Here is a 23241-nt window from a genome sequence, read left to right as displayed (position 1 = left end):
GTTTTGTAGTATTATATTGATAGCCTAGGATTTGCAAGGAAATTTTGCAAACGTAAATATCTATTAGCTACTTTATTTTCGGATGTGGAAATTATAATTATTTAAAGGGAAAACTGTCTACCTTGAATTTGTGTTATGCAAAGTATCTGCATATATACTTCATATAATCCATAATTCTAGACAAAATAATGTTTATGCCATATTTTGTGGACAAGGGATGGTCTTATTAGGAAGTTTTCCTTTTACTCAACATTATCAATATTTTCCAGAACATTCAAAAGGTTTTACATATTTTAATGTCAATAATCAACGTGATTATTATGCTGAGTCTGACAGTAGGCAACATTTGAAGAAATGTTGAGGTGATCCCTGTATGCCCTTGGTACCTAGACATAGTCTAGACATCTTTAATAGGGGATCATCTTGCGTAAGTACTCTTCGCTAACAAAGAAGTAATAAAATTTATCAGAGCTTCGTAATCATCATATGAATTCATATTTCTATTTTGATAAATATTATTACAAGCTTTTTCACTTTTTCTTCACAATGGATTTTGTTGGTGTTATACATTTTGGCATCATATTGCAAATTGATCTAGGATAAACTTCTTGGGAATCAGAAGGACCAGTTTGACAGGAGGTATGAACATTTCTGGTAAAGGCTAGTGGGGCCAGAAGCAAAGACGTAGTCAGGTCTATAGCGCGATACCCCTGTTGCCTAGAAAAACTGGAAAAATTAATACAATTTTAAAGTGTTCTGAGAATCTTCCAAAACATTTAACAAGCTGCTGACCAGGGCTTAAGCTGTCTGACTAGGGCCTTAAGTCCCCTGCAATCACACTAGCGCCACCACCAGTGTCATTGAGATTGAGGCCAGTACAAACTATGGTCAAGATACTTCCTTCTCTGCAATTGCTAGAAGCTCGGCCTCATAATAATCATTTGATGCTTTGTGATACATTTTTTTCATAACATCCTACATCAACTTTACTGAAACTGTTTATATCGTAAATCATAATTGGGTTTTTTGTTTTGCCCCGTTGCCATTTGTAATTGATGATGGATTCACGGAGACTACATCAGTGAGAGGTCGATTTCTGGATTTCTAACAACAGATCAAAGTCCTTCCTGTTAAACAGTTTAGCTGTTGGTTCTTGTTTTTGTGCAGATTAGCACCCATTTCAAAGGTTGTGAATTTTGTATAACTCTTAAAACATAGCCATTTGCTATGATTATAAGAAAAGTATACTTCTGAAGTTTTATGATTTCCCTTTAACAACACTCATGGCTAATTGCACAGCCATAGACTAAACAATGTTTACCTGTTACCTTCATTGTCTGGAGGAAGTAAACTCAAAAGGTACGTCTGGTTTAGTTATTTATAGTTAGGTGCACATAACATTTAATATCACCAGACATAATATTGATTAAAGTATTAAATATTAATATGATAAATAATAAATCATCAACTTTAAATTATCTTGACAATCTTTGAGTAGAGAAATTGATTAACTATGGTATTGGTATCTCAGTGAATGTTGCTATCGCTGTGCAAAACCTATGTTTTAAATTGTTTTTAGTTTCATATTTCTGATATTTAAAATAATTTTGGTAGCTCGGTGTGATTTTAATTTTCAATTAAATTTTTCGAACTATTTTATAATGTTAATTTAGGCCTAAATGTTACTTAGCAAAATATTAATAAAATAAGTTTGGTGAAGCCTCAGTGTAATTACAGTAAATATGAATTCTTAAATAGCAAATGATTACTTAAATAAAATTTTGGTAAATCCGAAAAGTAATGCATTGATATTAACATTCATTTATACAGGATCTGAGTAAGGCTGACTTCATGCAATCTACATGATATTTAGTTAAATTATTCATTCCTATTTTAAGACATTGCTTAGGACATGGCTTCTATATCAAGTCATTTACTTAATGTATTGTATTTTTTAAAGAATAATTAACTAAGAGAGTTCACCCTGAAGTCAAATTTATCTTTTAAAGTTTTCAGACATTTTGGAAAGAGAAGAAATGGGCTATTTTTTCATTAAAAAAAATAAAGACAAACATGCACACACCAACTTTGGTGCCAGGATGTTTTTGATAGGAAGAAGGGGTAAGTCCGAGACAAGTGTAAGTTGGTGGGCCTGGGCCTCTCATATCCCTCAGCGGAGATCCAGAGGCAAGTTCCTGGGGGGTTGAACAATTTAGCTATTTGAAAGGCATATTTAATTAATTTTAGAAATGTTTTCACTTCCTAGTATTTCATTGATGTACCCAAAATTAAAGTCAGGCTCCGGAGGAAAAAAATGTTTTGATATGTTGTAGAACTGATTTTTCTAAGACAGAAAAAAGTTGTTTGACGAAAAACTGAGCAACGGTGAATGAGATACAGATTTTTGAATATTTAAAAACTGGGGGAAAAAGGTGTAAAAATGGCCTTTTTCCCCCCCCCCCCCCCAGTTTTTAAATATTCAAAAATCTGTAGCTCGTTCACCGTTCCCCAGTTTTTCGTCAAACAACTTTTTTCTGTCTTGGAAAAATCAGTTCTACAACATATCAAAAAATTTTTTTCCTCCGGAGTCTGACTTTAACACGGAGTGATGGGCTAAGTTTAACGTACAAATTTTTGGGTTGTAAGCATTGTCATAGTTATGCAAGTAATTGTAATTGAAAGATTTGTTTTCCTAGTATTAATATGAATGTAATAGGTTAATGTTATGTTTTAAGTTTCATAAGTATTTATGTTGGAATAAATAGTAGATTTTTAGACGTTTTTAGTGGTAAAAATATATTTGTGTCACAGCCAATATTCAATGTTTTTATATTCTATGTTTTATTTTTTATTAATGTTGTAATAACATTTATTTCTGTGCCCACTTTTTAGCTAGATTCTAAGAATAGCACCTGTTGAAAAGAGAACAGAACTAAGGTTCTTTTTCTGTTCCCATGGGAACATACAGTAAGCTTCCTGGAGGAAGTGGTCGTCATAGCGTTTTGATGGTACTGAAGAAAGTCATCAACTGCAAATGGAGATAACCTTAGCAACATAACATGCATTTGTATACAGTACGTGCAGACTTGCACTGAAATAAACCAAGATGATGAAAAACTAGTATAAAGTTTGATCTTTGCAAAATACTAAATTTTTTCCCATACAGTATTGTAGAAGGCGCGGTACTGTAGGTCATAGGTTATGTGATATAATGTATAAAACAATTACCATACATGTTAAAGCCAGTCCCTGCAGGGGAAAAAATTATATATGTTGTACGTAGTACTTAGGCCTACCAGAGAAATTCATGAAAAAAATCATAATTTTTGTTTTACGAATGCACACCCTTAGAAGTGCCTCACCCAAAGTACACAAGCAAATGACCACCATGGTATTGAACTCTTAATTGCAGACCACTACACCAAACCATCTCAATTTGGAAGCTTTACCCTAACAAAATATGCTTCATATTTTGTTTTAAAAAAAATGTAAATTGTTGTTAACAGGGACAATAACATGTGTTGAGCACATTTTTGCTGGTATAACTTTTGGATTATTACTACTGAAGGTAATGTTTAACGTGCCTCCCTTCACATCCAGTCCTCCAGACTTGGGACCTAATGTGATTGGTTGGTTTCTGAAGCTTATGTCACACAGCTACTTAAGGTCACCAGCATTTTGCTAATTACACATGAATGTGATATCCTACAGTTGGCAGACAGATCAGCTATCACTGTAAACAAGTCTTTAATTCTAGACTCTCGTTCTCATGATTCTAAATACTGTACTCTGGAACAGCTTCTAATATTTAGCTACTGTAAGCAACGTCCCTGCTTCACTATGCATCATTCTTTATGCACTTCCAGGGACTAACATCAGCATCGCAAGTAAGTCACAAATCAACTTTTCAGCCTATAATGTTAGCTCAAAGTATGACCATTCTCATCAAGTCTGTCTATTAAAAATGTGTAAAGGCCTACGGTCTCCGGTAAAATCTTGAAACGCCAAATAAAATCCATTTAAATGTCGAGTTTCTCAAAAGAACATAACAGTTAAGTTTGTATTGATTTCTAGATGTTTTTATTACTTATTGGAGTTGTTTAGCTTTGTGGTTAAGAAAAGATTCCATGGTCCTAGGTTAAACTTCTACTACTGTATAAGAGTAGGACTTCTTCTCACGACTAAAAAATTATTTTTTTTAAATTCATTTGATAATCTTTAATAACTTAACTCCCTATGCCTCATAAAGAAACTTGGCCAATGAAGTGTCATCCATTATGTAATTGCCGAGTTACTCACTGTTGGATGCAAAAGAAATTTTTTTTAACCTTTAAATTTATTACCAGCCAATTAGATTTTAATTTTGTACCTGGTAAGAGAAGAAAAATAATTTCATGTGTTATATAATAAGCAAGTCAAATATTCAAATTTTTATAATATGTTGTATAGACAGTAAGCCTACGTATTTGTTGCGAACACATGACGAAAAAATATTAAATGGTTTTTTGAATCACATCATCTATTCCAATACTCCTTAATATCCGACCACTTGAATAATATATGTTGCAATAGTTGTTCAAGGGCGTTACAGACTCGCTGAATCTGTCTACCATCACACGTTCTTCAACAGGCAAAACGTTTGTATATTTCCTCCTAGCCAGCCAATACTCCTTCAGAATGGGAATTGAGTGAATTGGTTTTGAATATGCAGATATTGATGATATGTTGTAAGGGGATGAGGGGTAGAGATATCTTAGCTATATGGATTCATTAAAGAAATCTGAATGATCATGAATAATACAATGTTTAATCTTTAATCATTAGCATAGAAAAATAGAAGTAATTATAAAATTAGAAATTTGTCATGATTATTCAACAGAATGAAGACTAGTTTTACTTGTATGAAACAATATTTTGGAAATACTGCAGTATGGGACATGAGTTATTATAATAAGTGCGATAGTTCAGTTCATTGCAAAGTGCAGCAGACAGTTATTACAAAGTGTAACTAACAGCTCCGTTGTTACAAAGTGCATCCGCTTTTATTACAATGTCTGATGATTTTACAAAGTGCAACGATTATTACAAACTACATGGGAGTAAAAGAACGACGTCCTGAGCAATGGGCCTCGTCTGCCGTCATTGTATTAATGTATGTATATGAGTCATTTATAATGTAATGTTGTAGTACCAATCTTTTCTGCTAATTTTAATATATTTTGTAGATGAGTTAATATGAGACGCTTTAAAAACCATTCCATTTGCGGTTATTGTTCAATAATACCCAAGACATTCCTATTGTCATTGGGATAGATTTTTTTTATACCTTGTTTCGCAAACTTATTTTTTAAAAGATCATCAGAGAAGGGCGGAAAAAATAAAATAAAATAAAATTTTGTTTTCTTATTTAGCAAATAGTTTTGACAAAAACATCCAGATGGAGGAGAAAATAAAAAATAAAATTTTATTGTTGAATGTAAACAGTCTAGTAACAGGATGGTTAAATGCTTTAAATTTATGTAATTAGGAAGAAATATACATATCTTATTTTTTGGAGATTTCAAGGCAGCAGCAGGCGTAATAACAATAAAGAAACAAAGATTTTTTTTTCTGAAATTTCAGTTTTTTCATGGCAGCGGGTGCGCTAATTGGCTAAAAATAAAACTATTTTTATTTGAAATCATCATTATTGGCGGACGGTGGGTTCGTTAAACAAGGTATAAATAGTTACACTTTGAAGACACCATTAATAAGGTCTATTGTAGAATACTATGAACAAAATGTATATTAAGTAGAAAGAACATATTGTATTAAAATATAAATTTTAATATTATATAATATATGTTAAATTTAATGCGTAATTAATGTACATGCCTATTTTCATTAAAGACGCCACTAATTGTGTATATTGTAGAAAGCAATGAACAAAATTTATATAATTAATATTAAAATTATATTATATTAAATTTAATACTCAATGTACCCACTTATTTCCAAAAGTAGTTTAGCCTTATGCTATTCTATACTTGAATTAAATAATTGATCATAATAAAACATACTGTAATTTTAATTACAGTATTATGGGTTTGTGGAGCTGTGTGGCGGTAGGTACTAACATAGATCATACACTACGTGTAAACTAGTGACTGGGCGTATGACTTTTCTTTGTAGAATTGGGTATATATTTACATTTATGTCGGATCCAGACATTCTCATACCATTTTATGATTACTTAGCAAGCTGTTATCGTTCCTTATCGGTTCCTATCTCGGATTTTGTTGATGTCACATTTTGTGAAAGGAAAGACACTGTTTGAGTACAAAGGTTGATATATTTCCATTGCAATGGAATTTGTCAACTAACTTCTATTGATTCATAACACATTATATAAAATATGGCTGTGGTATCATACGACTCCATTCCCAAACCTTCTGCAGTTTCAAAACAACAGTTTATCTCTGTCCTGCAATTGGCAAATATGGTAAGGCTCAATCTTTATTATGTAGTACTTACTTTTACATAAATCCCTCAAACTGTTGCATACCGTATTGCCATGCCATCTGGAATATCGGCAACAATTTTAGACCAGGGAATTTTCTGACGATAATTTCAAATATTAAAGCATTTATTGCACATGCTCGTACGAATTACATTTTCAACAGCCGTAAATTATATGCTAATGCCTCAGAATTGGTTCTAGGTCGCATTTTTTCCTGTTAAACTCCATATTAAACTTTTTAGGCTATAGTATGCCGTGTAATTAGTAGTTTGAACATATCATTAAAATATGGTAATTGTTTTTCATTACCGGTTGGAGTACCTTAAAATTGTTTCTACAGTATTTGCTTTTATATTGCTAGGGCCAGCACGTAACATAATGTTCATTTTGAAAAACGGAATATGTTTTTGGTAACTAATTTAGGCCTAGTTGGTATTGTAAGCTAGTAGTAGCCAACGTTCTCTGTTGGCGGCCTATTTTCCCGTATGTATCCACAAACACATTCAGTCATTCTGGCTACTAAATATAGCTTTGAGTTGATCATTTAAAATATAAACATGTTTAATGGAAAGGGCACGTTCAATAAAATTAAATGTGTTTGCTACATCCTAGTGAACGCATATGTCGGCATGGTATAGGTGTTCCTCATTTGCATATGAAAAAATATCTACTTCCGGCGTAGTTTCGTTACACGATATTTCAGCTGTACTTAATTTTTGTGGTCAGGAAAATAACACAGAAAATAGTACTCGGACATGAATAAAAATAATAATTTACTAATAATTGTAATAGCATTATAATAGCAAAGAAATATAATGGATGCAACATAGACATTTTTTTAATCACACGGTTGGCTGGCCTTCCAAATATGGAAGTATTTTACACTGGTCTGAAACATATTACATTTCCTTTGTATCATTATTTTTTATCCCACTCCTTTAATGATCGTTAAATTGTATAGTTAGCTATAAAAGAAAGTCTCATCTATATTTGAATATCTGTAGATTTTCTTGTGTTTTGGCTTGTCAGAAATCTGTAAATTGGCCCAAAAATGGATGAAAGAGTGGACAAGGATATTTCCCTTGAAAATGAAATTTCCATCGACTTTCTCAATATGATATACCAACACTTGTTATTTGGGGTATCTTGAAAAAAGACTGCATTTTTCAAAAATACTCAGGGGAATTAAGGGTCAGTGAACTTAAATTATGCCAAAATATTAATAGAAATGTAATGATACATTTAGGCCTAGTTTACGACCTTTGAAATACATTTAATGGGGTAATCCAGATACTTACACCTTGATTATTATATAATTTGACCTTGTCTCATGTGCTTAATTGGTAACAATTGATTGATTACTTCTGATCCCAGGACATACTGGTTAATATTATTAAATTATATGACCTCACCCTAGTTGTTGAGAATTACGTATGCCTACTTCTAGTTAAACTGCAAGATTTAATCTCATGCCCTACAAACCATAACAATAGAAAATATATGGGCCATGCATTTTTAATTCCCCATAAAAGATTAATTGTTGAAGTGTAATTCTGTACTAATTAATAATTAATATAATAATGCCCCCAGTTGAATATTATAAAAGGCTGTTTAGCAGACTTTAAAAAGCGTACAAAGTAAGTTTGATGGCAGACAGACATGATTACTAAAATCCGAACTCTATCATTGTCAAGTTGGCCAGACACCAGCTGGTTAAACCCAGTAAGAAACTTGAAGATAAAATGATCATTAATTATACTTAAGAACTGTCTGGCAAACATATATCATGAAAATTAACAAATAAAGTAACTTATTTGAAATGGATCTTTAAAAAAAGTAAATATTTAAAAGATCGTAAACAGTACTGAGTTATATATCTGAGGCAGAGTAATTCAGGACTATACTAATTATATACGACCTATGACATGACCTACAAAAAAGTACCAATCATGTTTTGCTTATATGTAGATGCATAATGCATCAAGATGTGATAGCGTGTTGCAATATACCGCATATAATATGCTAGCTAAGGCGAGAATTTTTTTATACCTTGTTTGCGGACTCGCCACCCGCCAGTATTGATGATTTCGAATAAAAATAAAATTTCATTTTTGGCCAATTAGCGTACCCGCTGCATTTCTTTATAATTGTATAAATTTAAAGCATTTAACCATCCCATCAATAAAATTTTATTTTTATTTTCTCCTTCATCTGGAGGAAAAATCCATTTGCTAAATAAGAAAACAATATTTTATCTTATTTTTTTTTCCGCCCACCTCTGACAATCTTTATAAAAATAAGTTTTTCAGAGCAAGGTATAAAAAAAGTCTCGTCTAATGCGAAAGAATTGAAGCATACTGTACGCATTTGCTAAGGTGTACTTGATTTTTCAGAATACTTTCTGTAACGACATTTAAAGATGATTTATTGATCCAGAGGAATGAACTTAACAATATCCCAACATGAATGATATTACGCATGCGCACATGCCTCACATCAACTACACACCGCTCCAGTCACTTGTCGTTTCAGCAAAAGTTGTTTATAGCAACCTTGCTGTGGTATAATCTTCTAAAAAAAATATGATATTTGAACCCAGATTCGTTGCTATCAACCTCTTAGGCTCGACACTTCTCTATTTTACATGATTCTTTGGGAAGAAGCGTTTTACCTACTGTACTTTCTCTCTACCCAGTATAAGTAAGTACCTGGTACAGCAGATTGGGACATATCATTTCTAGGCAGCAGTATTATATGCAACAGTCTCCCTCGGAGCTTAGTATGTGTTCCTAGATGTTAGGTCTGATAACTGGGGATAATAATGTGAAACGCAGAGGCGTACTGGCATAGATAAAACATACAAAACCTAACATATTGTAATATATGTAGATATTGAGATGATTTCCAATTTCCAATAATAAATTGAACTTATACAAGATACGAGAATCTATTACTCTATCATAATTGAAGATATGACAACCTTGTACTGTAGCACATTTGCATAAAGCATCATATGTTTGATATTAATTTGAATTAATTACAAGCCAATAAAAATATGAAATTATTCCGAAAAGAACAATTGTTTGTAACAACAATTTTTTTTTATTAAAGTAAGAAATCGATGCGCAATAAATGCTTCCTTCATTGTATCAGAGTATTAAGGTGATCAAACATTTACGCCTACAATTTTTTGTATGTCAGATGAGATCAACTGTGACCTGACCATGACTCTTATTTTGGCCAAGTAAAAATATAGTTTAGTTTTTCGTCCCCACCCGCTCTTTATATTTTTTTTGCAATCATATTTGCTGGAATAGCATATTACAAACAATGGTAATTTGTATATCCTTGTCTTTAGTGTGTGTAGATCGGTTGTATCAGTATCATTTTTTGTTGTAAGTATTTGCATAAAAAACTAATTTTCTTTTCAACCTGGCCTTTTAGAGCATTGAAATCAATAAATGTAAAGTTAGTCTAGACAAAAGCATGGATGGGTAATCATCGAATGCTCTGAGCAATAGACGTGATATTTCCAATTTGCATTTTCTGTTGAATTAATGAGACGATTCTGGCTGGATATTTTATTTCATACGTAAATCCTCTCATCCAATATTACTTTTCATGTTCGCCTTACTCCGTAGCTACAGTAAGAAATGAGCTCTGATATATATAAATTTATTGATACTTTTTTAACTTGTATAAATAATATATTATGGGAGGTTTTTTCTGTGGTTGTTAAGTTTCCTGGAATTTGAATTACTTTTTCTTACTGTACTTAATTGTAGCAAGTGTTTCTAAAATGTTTCATGGAAAAACAATGATGAAAACATAATCCCAAGTATCCAAGAACATGATTTGTAATAAGAGGGTCCCAATTGATCAGCTCTGACTAGATGAACCACCCTTACAAAATATTGTTTAAATTTAAATAAATATATAAAAGCTATATCGTTTATTTTAAAACATAGATATTTTAATGATACAGGTCTCCCTCTAATTAAAGACCTTTCACATTAATGACAACCTCCAATTAAAGACCAATTTCTATGGTCCCATTTTAACAAATTTTTTTTATCTTTATTAATCTAATTAGAGACCAAACCTGCTAAAGACAATGAAAACCCCGGGCCCAAAAGTGGTCTTTAATTGGAGGGAGACCTGTATTTCACCGATGTGGCTTGGTTCGTTGGCTAGAATGCCCGTCATAAATAATAGAATCGTCTATTCTAACCTCCTCTAAATGCTCGTATAACGAAGACATCTTCGTCATCATAGGTATGCGGTGTTTGGCTTCATTACCGGATGCTTATAAAAAATAAATCTACGGATTTTCGATAAAAAATTAATTGAAAATGTGTTTGGGCTGTGATGTACCATCAGTAAATATACATTCATTTTTAAGTACCTGGGTTTGAAATAGTTTGTGTTAATGAGTGATGATTTGTTGTATCTTAAAACATTTATGATGAAATTAAATAATTATTTAATAAAAATTACTTGGACATCATTTATCATTCAGATTTTGAATTTGTAGTTTAATATTAATGTTTTTTATTAATAATTATGATAACATTTTTAAAAACAATAACAGTATAAATTAACGATAATAAAAACAAATATATTTATTAATTAGTAGTATTATGAGAATAAATTTTATAATCTCCTTTTTCATTTTTGAAAATATCACACTCAGATCTGTGAAAATTATGTGGTATTGTATTTTAAAATGAATAACCAAACATTATATTTTTAGGATGAAAACCATCAACATTTCTAAAAATACAGTTTAAATTGAAAGTATAAATGTAATAATAACTAATTATAATTAAAATTTTTTTAATAGTTATTCTTCTCTTTATTTTCTTTTATTATTGTAGCAAAGCTCTTTCTTAACAAGAAACCAATAACCTTTCTTTGAAAACAGCTTATTTATTGACAATGCATGTGTTGTTTTTTACGTGAAAAGCCAGCATGTGTCTGCATAAACATTAATGTACAGAATTGCCACTGTAGCTAGCTGGAATGGAGCCGGTGTTGTGTAACCTTTCTACGTGCGCAGACATTATTGGAATTGTGTCTAGCCAACCGCAGACTCTACCATAATCTAACTGGTTTCGCATTAGCAAAGTTAAAGGAGCAGAGTATAGAATTGCTATGAGATAATTTTATTGTTAATGCTTATGCCTACATAAAAGCCACCATGTTCTAAGAAGGACTAAATATACTGATCTGTTTAACGAGTGCTTACTAATAAAATAATTAATATTTTGATAATTAAAATTTTGTTGGGAAGGGAGAAGTAAATGTGGTAATTTACCCTTCATCAAAAGATATTTCTTCGGAGAGACATTTTTAGTACAATAATTATTAATGTTTTTATATTATAATCCTTCATAATCAAACTTGTTTTAAAGTTATACAATTTGAATAAATTTCATAAATGAAAATGGCTTTCAACAGGTGTTCAACACTAACAGCCTTATTAAAAACTGATAACAAATATGACTTTACTTATTTTACAAATATTACTTTAATATGTATATACCAAGAATTATAGTACTTATTATAAGTTATAACTATATTTAATAAATTAATATATTTCCTCCATGGTAAGGCATTCATGTTATAGTAATAAAACACTTTGTGAGTTTAAATATTATTTATTTATGTTTTAATCGTAATAAACCAAAGACAGTGGATGTTAACTTATTGCGAGCTTTTGTCGATTTCATTAACATGACTTCGTCAGGCTATGTGAGCTAACATCCGTTGCTTTGGCATTGTGTACACAACGCCCTCTGGTGCCAGCTCTATTCCTGTCGGGGTTGAATCCGGGGCCCCCGGCCTTTCAGTTTTAAGGAGTTGATCAAATATACTGTAATTTTAAGCAAACCAGTTGAAACTATTCGAATATTTATAACATTATTTGTAGTTATTCAAGAAGGGTTTTTGGTAGGGCCAAGAATTTGCATACAACACAGGACAAAAGTTACACAGTGTGAAAGGCATGTTTTAACCTCAAAGCTTAAAAGATGTTTTTTCAACTATAATTTTTTTAAATCATTCCTCAGACAACAATCTTTGTGAATTCCTTTCTGAAAATTTTCAATTTTTTTTTAATCACATTTCTGTTGGTGTTGATTTCAGCGTAGTTCCTAGAAAAAGTATTTGTTCTAATTCCTTCATAGTAATTGAAATTTAACATTTTCTTTGAACTCTTTCTATTTTGCTATTTCCATAATCCTTTGAAATTACCTATAACACAGATAATAGATATGTTTCTAGCTTAAGTTATTCAGACAGATTTCAATCAAGATATCATATGAAGGGGTTTTTTCAGGGGAAATACATTAAGCATTCCTGAATAATTACAGGTGTCTACGTACATAGTTGAAAGATAAACGGGATTTGTTCTATTATATGCTGACATTTTCATTTTTCATTATTACTCACAAAGGATTTGCACCTATTCTAGACTACCGATGGAATGGAAGATTATCTCAAATCGCTGAATTGCAGCACATGTGTCGGCTCGATAATTTTATTCGTGGAATTGTCTGCAAAGTAAATGTCCACAATTTATTAATCTTTTTTTTTTAATGGGAAATGTCTTTGGTATGGTTTTTTTAAGTGGTCGATAAAGTCATGTATTCAAATTTTTAAATTTTTTTTTTTTTTTTGGCTTTATATTTTTGTTAAATGTATTTTTATGACAGTTTTTTTGAGTCTGATAGTTTTTTATATATCATCAATATGTTGGTTATGTGCCTTTCATGTGTGTTTGTAGCTTAATGTGACAAGTATACCTGATTGTGCCTTAATATGTTGACTGTACCTTTAAGATGCATTGTAGCTTAATGTGTTGACTGTACCGTTAAGATGCATCGTTTCTGAATGTGTAGATGCTTATCACATTAATGTAATGATTGTAGCTTTAATTGTAGCTTAATGTGCGGACTACCTTTAAGATGTATCGTTTCTTAATGTGTAGATGCATGTATGTCACATTAATGTGATGACTGTAGCTTTAAGGTTGATTGTCACATGTCGTCTGTCGTGACTAACATCATGTCGACCACTTCCTCATTCAACATAATTACTTCATGTTGTTTAGAATCTCAGATCGTGTGAATATTCAAGTTTCTTTTTTGAAAAATTAAAGGTAATCAGAAGAAATAATATTTCTTAATTCATTGCATTTATATTTCTCAATATTCTATTTTGGCTTATATTTTTGTTAGTCGGATATTTTTTTTTTTATGACGATAGAACTCATCCATCCACCATCCTTTCTTTGTGTTAATTCTAGTAAATATGTAATACTGTATTAGTTTTTGTTGATACTTATCATATTGGATAAGTCTTCTCATTCAAAACTGTACTGAATCATGTTCATTTTGAATTATAATGAACAGATACATAGCAGTGTTTGTGGTAAAGGTAGAATTCTAACGAAGTACTTCAATACCAATTTGTTTCTTGTGTATGCATGTGTGTTGGAGTTAAAAAATTCAAAATTCATCTCTATGGTTTTATTTAATTTTTTAATAAATATTAAGCTGTGCTGAATAAAACAAAAGTTTAAATTGCAATTGCATCACAACAAACAGAAATTGTTACTTAATATTAACTTCAGCTGTTTCCTCAGTCTGGCTTTAAATTAACAAGAAACATCTTGTAGTTCTTTTTTACATTCCCCATATTATATAGTGGGACATGCGTGTGTTACTTGTCATTGAATAACACATTCTGATTGGTCAGTTGTTTAGTTTGATTGACATTCCAGAATGATCCATTGTTCCACTACCTTTGAATGGACTGCAATTCTGTTTCAAAGGAACAGCTGGTACTGGTCTTAAGCTTATGATATTACTATACATTAATCAATAATAAATAACAATAAATATTCGAGTCATGAAATTTTGCATATAGTACCAAAGAGGATTAATGGAACCAGATATTAGCAAGGGATGTTGGAAGAGTGTCTCATTTTATTTTTAGTTTGTGATGACAAACACTGCAGGCCTCAGTCTATTCTTTTAAATGTGTATATATGCTTGAATAGTAATTAGGATGACCTAATTATCCATAGTTGAAAATTATCTAGGTTAAGCCATCTAGGCTAAGCTAACTAACCATTGAATGTTACTAGGCTAATGGTGCTGGTCTATTGTACTGCATTTTAAGCAAACCAAAAATGTTCACACCATTCCAACACTTACCACCTCCATCACTGACCGACTGTGACTCATAATCAAACAATAAATGTTCACATATCAGTCAAACTAATGAAAAAAAAGGCCAGTATTTTACAATTGGGTCTGTATATTCTTTATAGCCCCTTCACATGACACCTGAAATCAGGAAAGTTCATGGTGGTGTTTATGGAGAATGTTCTAGTGTACTAGTTCCAAATAAGCCTATGCCTCCAACCTAGACGTCACAAAGAAATCCCAGACTTGTATTAATCCGCTCGACCATAATAGTATAGAAACCTTATTCCAAACCCATATAGTTAGGTAGGTTTATTCGTAGGGGATCATTTCCAAGAATTTTCTCAAACAGTTACAGTAAGGATTTAACTTTACAGTTTTAGATATTATTTACAATAATTTTAATAAGAATATTGTTTATTATTAATTATTATTAATTGCAATATGAATGTCTCCATATTAACACTATTTAATAATGACAATAATAATGATTTTTATGATTTATTTTATGTTTTAAATTTGAATTTTATACCTTGTAATATTATATTTTAGATGTTTATTTTTGCAATTTTCGCCTGTAGGTGGGAACAAAGTGTTCCTGTTGGACGATTGAAATAAATAATTTTTAAAAAATATAAAAAACAACCTTGAAAAATCACGATATTTAGTTCAGTTTCTCATTAATATCTGAAGCAACGTTCATTCGTAGAGGTTGCATGGTTTGGCTTCCAAAATTTGTCCGACTACTCCGCTTCATGTTGGAAGGAAGTGAGGTGATTTATCTGTTTACCAACTTGGAATTAGCGGCAGCAGTTTACTCTATATCAGCGTCTGGAATTTTGTTTGCACTGTAAACAGAGTGTTGAGAGTGGCTGATTGATCCAACGAGTAACGCCAACATGAAAGACCACTCGAATACAATTAGCTTTTTCTGTGCCGCATTGTCAGCTGCAACATTATTGGAACCTGACTAATTAACAAATTGCATTAACTATATCGAAGATTTCAGTAATGTATGCATTGTATAAATGTTTGCTTTTGATATGTCCACAAAATATGGTGTGGAATCAATGCACAACTGTTGATGTGAAATTATCAATTGTATGCATATTTTAATTTGGAATTTTTTATTGGCCTAGTTAATATTAAAGTGCATTGGCTTGCACTTTCCATGCAATGCACCAACACCTACCTTAGATAACGTAATAACAATGTTTGGCATTTTATATAGCAATTTAATAGCGCATTATTGAGAAACGTTGACAATATACACATTGTGCGACTTCGTATGCTCCCTGGGGCATTTTTTTCTAGTCATGTGTGAATTTTCAGCACAGACCAAATATGTTCATCATACACCATAGCATTTACCAGGTACCCATAATATAGAGAGTGTGCCTTGTTTAAGTGAAGGATAATGGACCGCAATGGATTCGAACTTCTCACCTCAAGGCTAAGAATTCCAACATTATGCAAAATAGAATGACACATTTTTCTTGTATTTTTTAACATTTTGTTTAATTATTTGTAACAATAACAATGTTTTCATGCAATTTGTAACCTGTTAGGGCTTACTTGTTCTACTTGATACATGTTATCATCGAACCTCAATAAAAGTTCTTCCAAATAAGAATAGATTATTTAATAATAACTCTATAAACAATTGTTTAATTGCTGGCCAAAAAAAATTTTTCCAACATAATTACGCATATTAATTATTTCACATACCCTTTTCAGGATTTTATAGTAAAATGTTTGTAAATCCTTGAAAAACTGAATTATGATTTAATGTTTTATTGTCTTACTTGACCCCTGATTTTCCCTCCTAATTGAGTAGTTCAGTATTTGAATCATGATGATTTTTCACATTTTACCAGACAGATATTTTTTAAATGAATGTGATGGTTCATTATTGGGAGGATTATTTTTCAAACTACCCTGTTGAGTTGTATTAAGTATGTTACCTTTAATGAGGCGTATAGTGTTGTTCTGCCTTATATAAAACCTCAGAGGTCTTTATCTCATCAGTTCAACTTAGATAAAGCCTAATCCTTTACTCAGAAGTATGTTCAGTTCAAGGCTATATTTAGTAAGGGATTTTGGAGGATGAGTACAGAAATATCATGAGATACGCTGTGAGGTTTTCCCATGAGCCTTTGATTGCGAGATTTTACTACAATTTTTCAATACTGTACTGCAAATTTTCATGATATTTGTACTGTGTGGTATCCTGAGGTGCTAAACTTTGAAATTTGAATACTGTAACATTTAAATACTGCAAGATCTCATAAGGTTTGAATGAGTCCTGTGAGATTTCATGAGGTCTGAATACTTGAATTCCATGTGGTCTGAATACTGTGTGAGATTTCATGCGGTCTGAAAACTGAGTATTTAGACCGTGGGGATGTAGTTCGAATTTTACGGTATTTACACTTTACAACTTTACAACATTGTCCCACAGTTATATTTCATTAAACTCTTCTTTTATTTCTGTTCTTTCAGATTGTTCAAAGACGTTTGATAAACCTGATAGTATAAATCTAGTTCGCAATGCAAGCCTAGAAGGGCCGTGGCATTGTCATTACCGAATAAAGGCCCCAAAGCATCATGTTATAGATATAAACATTACCGAACTGAACGTTTTTCCACTAAGTGGGATTTTAGAAAAACCCTGTGTAACGGAAATCGTACCGAAAGTTGCTGACGTATTTGGACTTGAGTTGAAAAGTGAAAGTTGCTGTAGTAGGAGAACTCCGTTTCACTTACAGTCCAGTAACAATAAAGTGAGGATTATTTTTGTAGGCAACAGTCAGGAATGTCTACTGGGCTCATTAATTGCAATATTTAATTTTCGTAAGAAAGATGGTAAGTTTGCTATTTTGCTTTGGGTAATGTCTATCTATTTTTATATTTATCCTTCACTAACAACAATTAATAAATAAATAACCATAAATAAACTGTTAGGTATGTCGTATCTTCATTTTAGCTATTTGATCCTATGAATATTCAAGATTGTACAATATGCTTTTTTTCCTAAGCCGTAAGCGCCAAGTTTTGGCATAAATGAAAACAACAAAATTCCTTTGTATGCCAAGTTAATATTCATTTAATTAGTTGTATTACAGTATCGATTACATATATACTTTGTCCAATCAAAAAAAAGCGATGTATTTTTCTTCTACAGATTGGTGATTGTCATGAAATGCAGAAGTGCTGCGATTTATGATTATAATTAAATTTTTGTGTTTATTCTTTACAGATTCAAAACATATATGTGACCTAGGATGTCCATTGCTGCATGGTACAACTTCCAAATTTAACAACAGTATTATGTCAACATCGCCCTCTACATTACAAGATAGCGAAACAGATAGTAAATTTTATTCCAATTTAACAGGTGCGTTACACTTATTTATTTTATCATATATATCCCTATTATCATTACTGCATACTAAGATATTGAGGTTATATTTGTAATAAATTTCATAGACTTGCTTACCATTCATAGCATCTTTCCTGATCAATCATCATCATTATCATAATCAGTTGATTGGTTAGGAGACTGGAACTTGTGCGCCGTCGAGACGTCGCAGAATTTTACTGGCCAATCTGTTTGCCGTCTTTGTTTTTACCTACTCCCCCTCCCCTTTTTTTTTAAATAAAATTTTTTTTTTTTTGCCTTACATTCATAAATAAATGGTGATTCCTATTATTATTATTGTTATTGTTAATCATAATGTTTGAAATTTACGTTCATATAAATTTTTACAATAAAATGTTATTTTTGTATTGACCATTATTTATCACTTGCTTATGAAAGTTGTTTTGAATTAGAAATTAACTGGCTATTATTTTAAGCTTAATTTGTAATCCTGGTACTGGATAATGTTTGTATATACTTTTATTTCATCTTCATAATTGTGACACGAGTGCCAATTCAAAATTTAATATTAAAAATGTAATTAGCATAGCTACCTTATTATCAACTCCATTTTTTTAGAGGTTCAAATACAGTATTTATTTGCCATATTATGAATTACTGTAGTTGCCAGCTAAGTAAAGAAATGAAAAGTAAATAAATAAATAATGCATTTTTGTTATTGGTAGAAATACTATATTAGGTTTATTTCTAATAGGCTATTGTGGCAGTCTGCAAGTCATTGAAAAAAATTACTTTTATCTTCTATGTTTTGATAATATTAAACCTGGACAATAAGCTCCATGTTTGCATTGTTCTGTATGTTTAATTTTAAGCTTTCAATTAAGAATTAGAACGAGGAAGTATTATTCTCATTAATTAATAAATGTTCCTATTATTGTTCGCATTACGCCTAAAATTAACTTGTAATCAATTTAATGATTTCCATAGTATGTTGACTATATATCAGGAAAACTGAATTGTTTGGATCTTTTAAGTTATTCAGTGCTTAATGTTATTTTTCCAAGGTCTTTCACGTAATATCACAGACAGTAACTTAATATTATTTAAAGAAAGATATACAATTATTGTCTGCTCCCCATAATAACATTCCCAGCACCAAAATACAATGAGTCACAAAGTATGTTTCGGTTGTAATTCGGTCAGACAGAGATGCTTGATGGAGCACATGATCGCATAAGCACAAGACATTGGCTGTCACTCAGGTTCAGGGTTAACAGACTATTCAATCACATAGCCACGCCTCCCTTGGGGCTGGTAGACCAACCAGAAAGCTTATATGTGTATATGTATTACATAGACCTTGTCGTTAGCCACAACATATATTATAAACTGTTTGATTTTAAAGAGATATACTTCCGCAGCTGGCTTCAATACTTTGCAATAGATCTTTGGACTTTTCTGTGAATGTTTTATAGATAACGGGAACTAATATTATAACCGAAAGTAAGTGGTTTGATCAAACAATAGGTAAGGCTTCCTCTATGTTTATTTGGAGTTCTCGTTATGTGAGAAACACTCTAGCTCTATTTAGGTTTTTGACGAAATTATCTTAACAAACACATGTCTATTATATTTAAAAAGTATCAAAGAGATGATTAACTTCATTTTATTGTACACAATCATACCCATTAAAAGTATTTTGTTAAATGCTTGGATAAACAGAGAAGAGAATGTGTCATATTATAGTATAGTAAGCCGAGCGGCGGTAATAGAGAAGATAGGAGAACGTTGGTTTAAATGCCTTCCTAGGCAGGGTTTAACATTGTGCAGGTACTATGATTAAATTTTTTGAAGATGGCTATCATTACTTTGTGATTTATTTGTAGCTCCCTTTAAATTTATATTATTTTTTAGCTCTTTAAAAATCATAAAAATTATTTTAAAATTAACATGCTCATTTTGCAGTAACATACAATTTATAAACTTGAACATAGAAATTATTAAATTAAAAAAATGTGTTCTGATTTTTTAACTGGATAATTATAATAAAGATAATAAAACACTTCCAGTGACTGTAAATGTTTCTATCATTTTTTCGCTGTAAAATGATGGTTTTTATGGGTAAGCATTTTTTAAATACACTAATTTCTATGTTCAAGTTGATAATTTTTATGTTACTTCAAAGTGGGCAAGTAAATTTTAAAAATGATTTTTATGATTTTTTTTTTTTTTTGCAAGGTACAGTACATCTTTAAATTAATTAGTTTAAAATTCATGAATTAAAATCACGAAGGAGGAGCTGGGAAGAATCATATTACTGTAGGTAGTCAATATCAGGTACTACATGTCTACATTTTGGTAGGCCTACATTTTAGATTACACTACGTCTTTTAGGTTTCTGTAACAATCAACTCGTAATACCAGTTATAGTTATAGTCTACAGTAAATAATGTGATATTGATTTTAGATATGGACAGTCAAAAAAGTCATCCTAAATTAATCTTTATATTGTAAACCTCTTCTTGTAATGATTGATTACAATCATGAACAATAGTACATTACTAGTAGAAATACATATTTTATCGAGGTCTTCAAAGATTTTGTAAATAATTCAGTAAGTAGTAAAACAACTATATTTATTTTAATAACAGTAACTTTTAATGTGTTTTCGCATGTTTGTGCATAGTGTCAGTGGAGTGCAGTATTTCTACTAGTAACTAGGGCAACAACCTATAATTTTGTCAGTTTTCTCTTTAGAGATAGGTTAGGGCATTTGAGTATTTCTGTGAAATCCCAGCAGGTTGGTTCCAAATAACCTATCAAGGCGGTCATCTGCGTGTTACTCGGAAAGTTTATTGAATGTTATATGATAAGAGAAAGTAAACCACACCTACTCATATATTTATAAATGTCAAAATTGGTGAATAATACAAATATTGAAATTGTAATTATAAATAGTAGTGGTTTGATTTTATAATGTTACACAAGTGATATAATGATAATTGTCATTCCAAAATCTATATAAAATAATTTTAAAAATAAAAATAATAGTTTATTTAATAATAATAGTAATAAAAATATTATATAATATGCTTGTATAATATATATAATATTAATTATTGATAATAATAAGTCATTCCAAAATCTATATAAAATAATAGTGGTAAAATTTAAAAATAATTCATATAATAATAATAATAATATAGGCCTATATATAAAATATATGTATTATATTATATCATTGATAATAAGTCATTCCAGAACATAAAATTAGAATGGTAAAATTTAAAAATAATAAAACATTAATAGTAATAGTAATAAAAATATATAATATGTACTATATAATATATTTTGATATGATGATCATTATATTACTTTAATTAGCATTATAGTTTTAATAGTTTTATATTATAACAATATTATATATTTCTTTTAATATACCTTTATCATTTATTTAAGCCCACTGCCGCTGTTTCGATTACAGTGTACACGCTGATTACTTTGCCGACATTTTGTTTATTCCGCTCAATTATTTTCATAGGCCTTTTACCGCCAACATTTTTTTATGTTGCCGACTGTTTATTACTTCTCTGTTCCTATGGCGTGCCTTTTATCTTAGAATTCATCTCGCCGTATATCTTACAGTTTTTAATTCATCTGATCTGTATTTTTTCAGTCATACGTATAACGCTGAGGAAGGACACAGGCGTGTCCGAAATATTCGTCTTAAATAAATTTTATGTCTCTATTATGTCAACGTATGCAATCGTTTCTTTTCCGTATTTGCTTTTTATTATATATATTTTTATATATATATATATATTATAATGTTATTGATAATAATATGTCATTTTAAAATAATAGTACATTAATATTAATAATAGTAATAAAAATATTAAAGTTAAAATTTAAAGTCATTGTTCTTTTAAGAACTTGTGATGGTAGTCCACAAATAGGCCTAGATATAAATTGTCCATTAAAAAACTAGTCCAAACAAGATTACATATTTACTTTCAAAAATTTTGTTGTATCAATAAATAATTTTAGGTTCTAATTTTATCATACAGTTAAATCCACAGATTTGGTATTAATGTGATTATATTCCATACGTTATATTTGATTTTATTTAACATCCGAGCCAAGAATCTCGTGGGAAATAATCATAAAGTAATTTGTACTTGCCTCTTAACCCAAAAAAAACTAAATTCATTTTTACCTTTCCTTCTGTGCTTTCTCATCGGAGTCTAAACGACAGACTTAGCCAGTCATATTTAAAAACAGATTGTTTGATGATGAATGGCTATTGAAAATGCTGATCACATCTCCTGACCAGACAGACTAGCACTAAAAGGTCAAGGTTAGCTCAGTAGTTGACCTACATTTCACTACAACCTGAGGCAGTGTTGAAAAGGTAACTTAATACACTAGACTACACTATCTTCGCTTTCATTTGAGATGTAATCAGTTTTAAACGGGAGTAATCAATTACTGTCCACCATCAGTCGCATCGATCTGGCACAGCCAGACCCAACTCTGCTTTACAAAAGGACCGCATTTGTCAGTTGACTAGGGCTAGACTGGATAAGATCGTAAATGTAAAAGTAGCATTAATGTTATTAATAACTATAGCAAGTGACATAATACACATGCTAGCCAGTCTTCACACTTGTACCTAACATATAAATGATATGTAATGTTTTATTTTATTTGTCCATTTAATAGCATTAATAGTTTCCAATTTCAAAATTTTAAAAAGTACAGTAATTGCTGCGAAGCAGCCAATTCATATTCTTGACAGCAATTTGACCTCTGAAAGGTCATTGTTTGTCAAAAAACAAGTGCCTAAGACAACTGAAAAGCGGAGTTTCCTTCTTTCGTTTTGCCGGGTAAAATCAATTACTTTAGGCGACGTTTGTAGACTAACCTACTCGTACCAACGTCCGCATGTTCGCGCTAGCACTCTAGGCCTAGACTAGCTAGGATGGTATAGGCCTAGCCTTGAAGGGACGAAGGTCCCAATGAAAAACAACGTAGCTCTTTGATAGCTAACATTGTCTATTTAACATCGCAATAATTCATTATTATTAGACCTATAGTTGTTTTTTGAATTGTACTCCACAAATCTCAGCCGATACCTCGCACAAATC

The 23241-nt window shown here is 31.0% G+C and overlaps 1 protein-coding gene across 3 annotated transcripts in view; it reads left to right on the top strand.

The window, feature by feature from the left end:
• The window catches only part of LOC117117398, a 62561-nt gene that overhangs the window by 23134 nt on the left and 16186 nt on the right, over positions 1-23241 (top strand). The window contains exons 1-3 of one of the 3 annotated variants that reach the window (XM_033261709.1): positions 1299-1359; positions 17215-17577; positions 17972-18109. In XM_033261709.1, the coding sequence (XP_033117600.1) occupies positions 1314-1359; positions 17215-17577; positions 17972-18109 (547 nt within the window). In that variant the 5' untranslated portion in view covers positions 1299-1313. Of the gene's footprint in view, positions 1-1298; positions 1360-2084; positions 2122-17214; positions 17578-17971; positions 18110-23241 lie in introns of those variants that run through there. The other 2 variants (XM_033261707.1, XM_033261708.1) reach the window with 2 other exon arrangements.

Source organism: Anneissia japonica, unplaced genomic scaffold, assembly GCF_011630105.1.
Source record: "Anneissia japonica isolate Jap-2015-1 unplaced genomic scaffold, ASM1163010v1 scaffold1509_len713820_cov188, whole genome shotgun sequence".
Classification (NCBI taxonomy): Eukaryota; Metazoa; Echinodermata; class Crinoidea; order Comatulida; family Comatulidae; genus Anneissia; species Anneissia japonica.
Note: the sequence above shows the minus strand (reverse complement) of the source record. Positions and strands in the feature narration are given on the sequence as shown.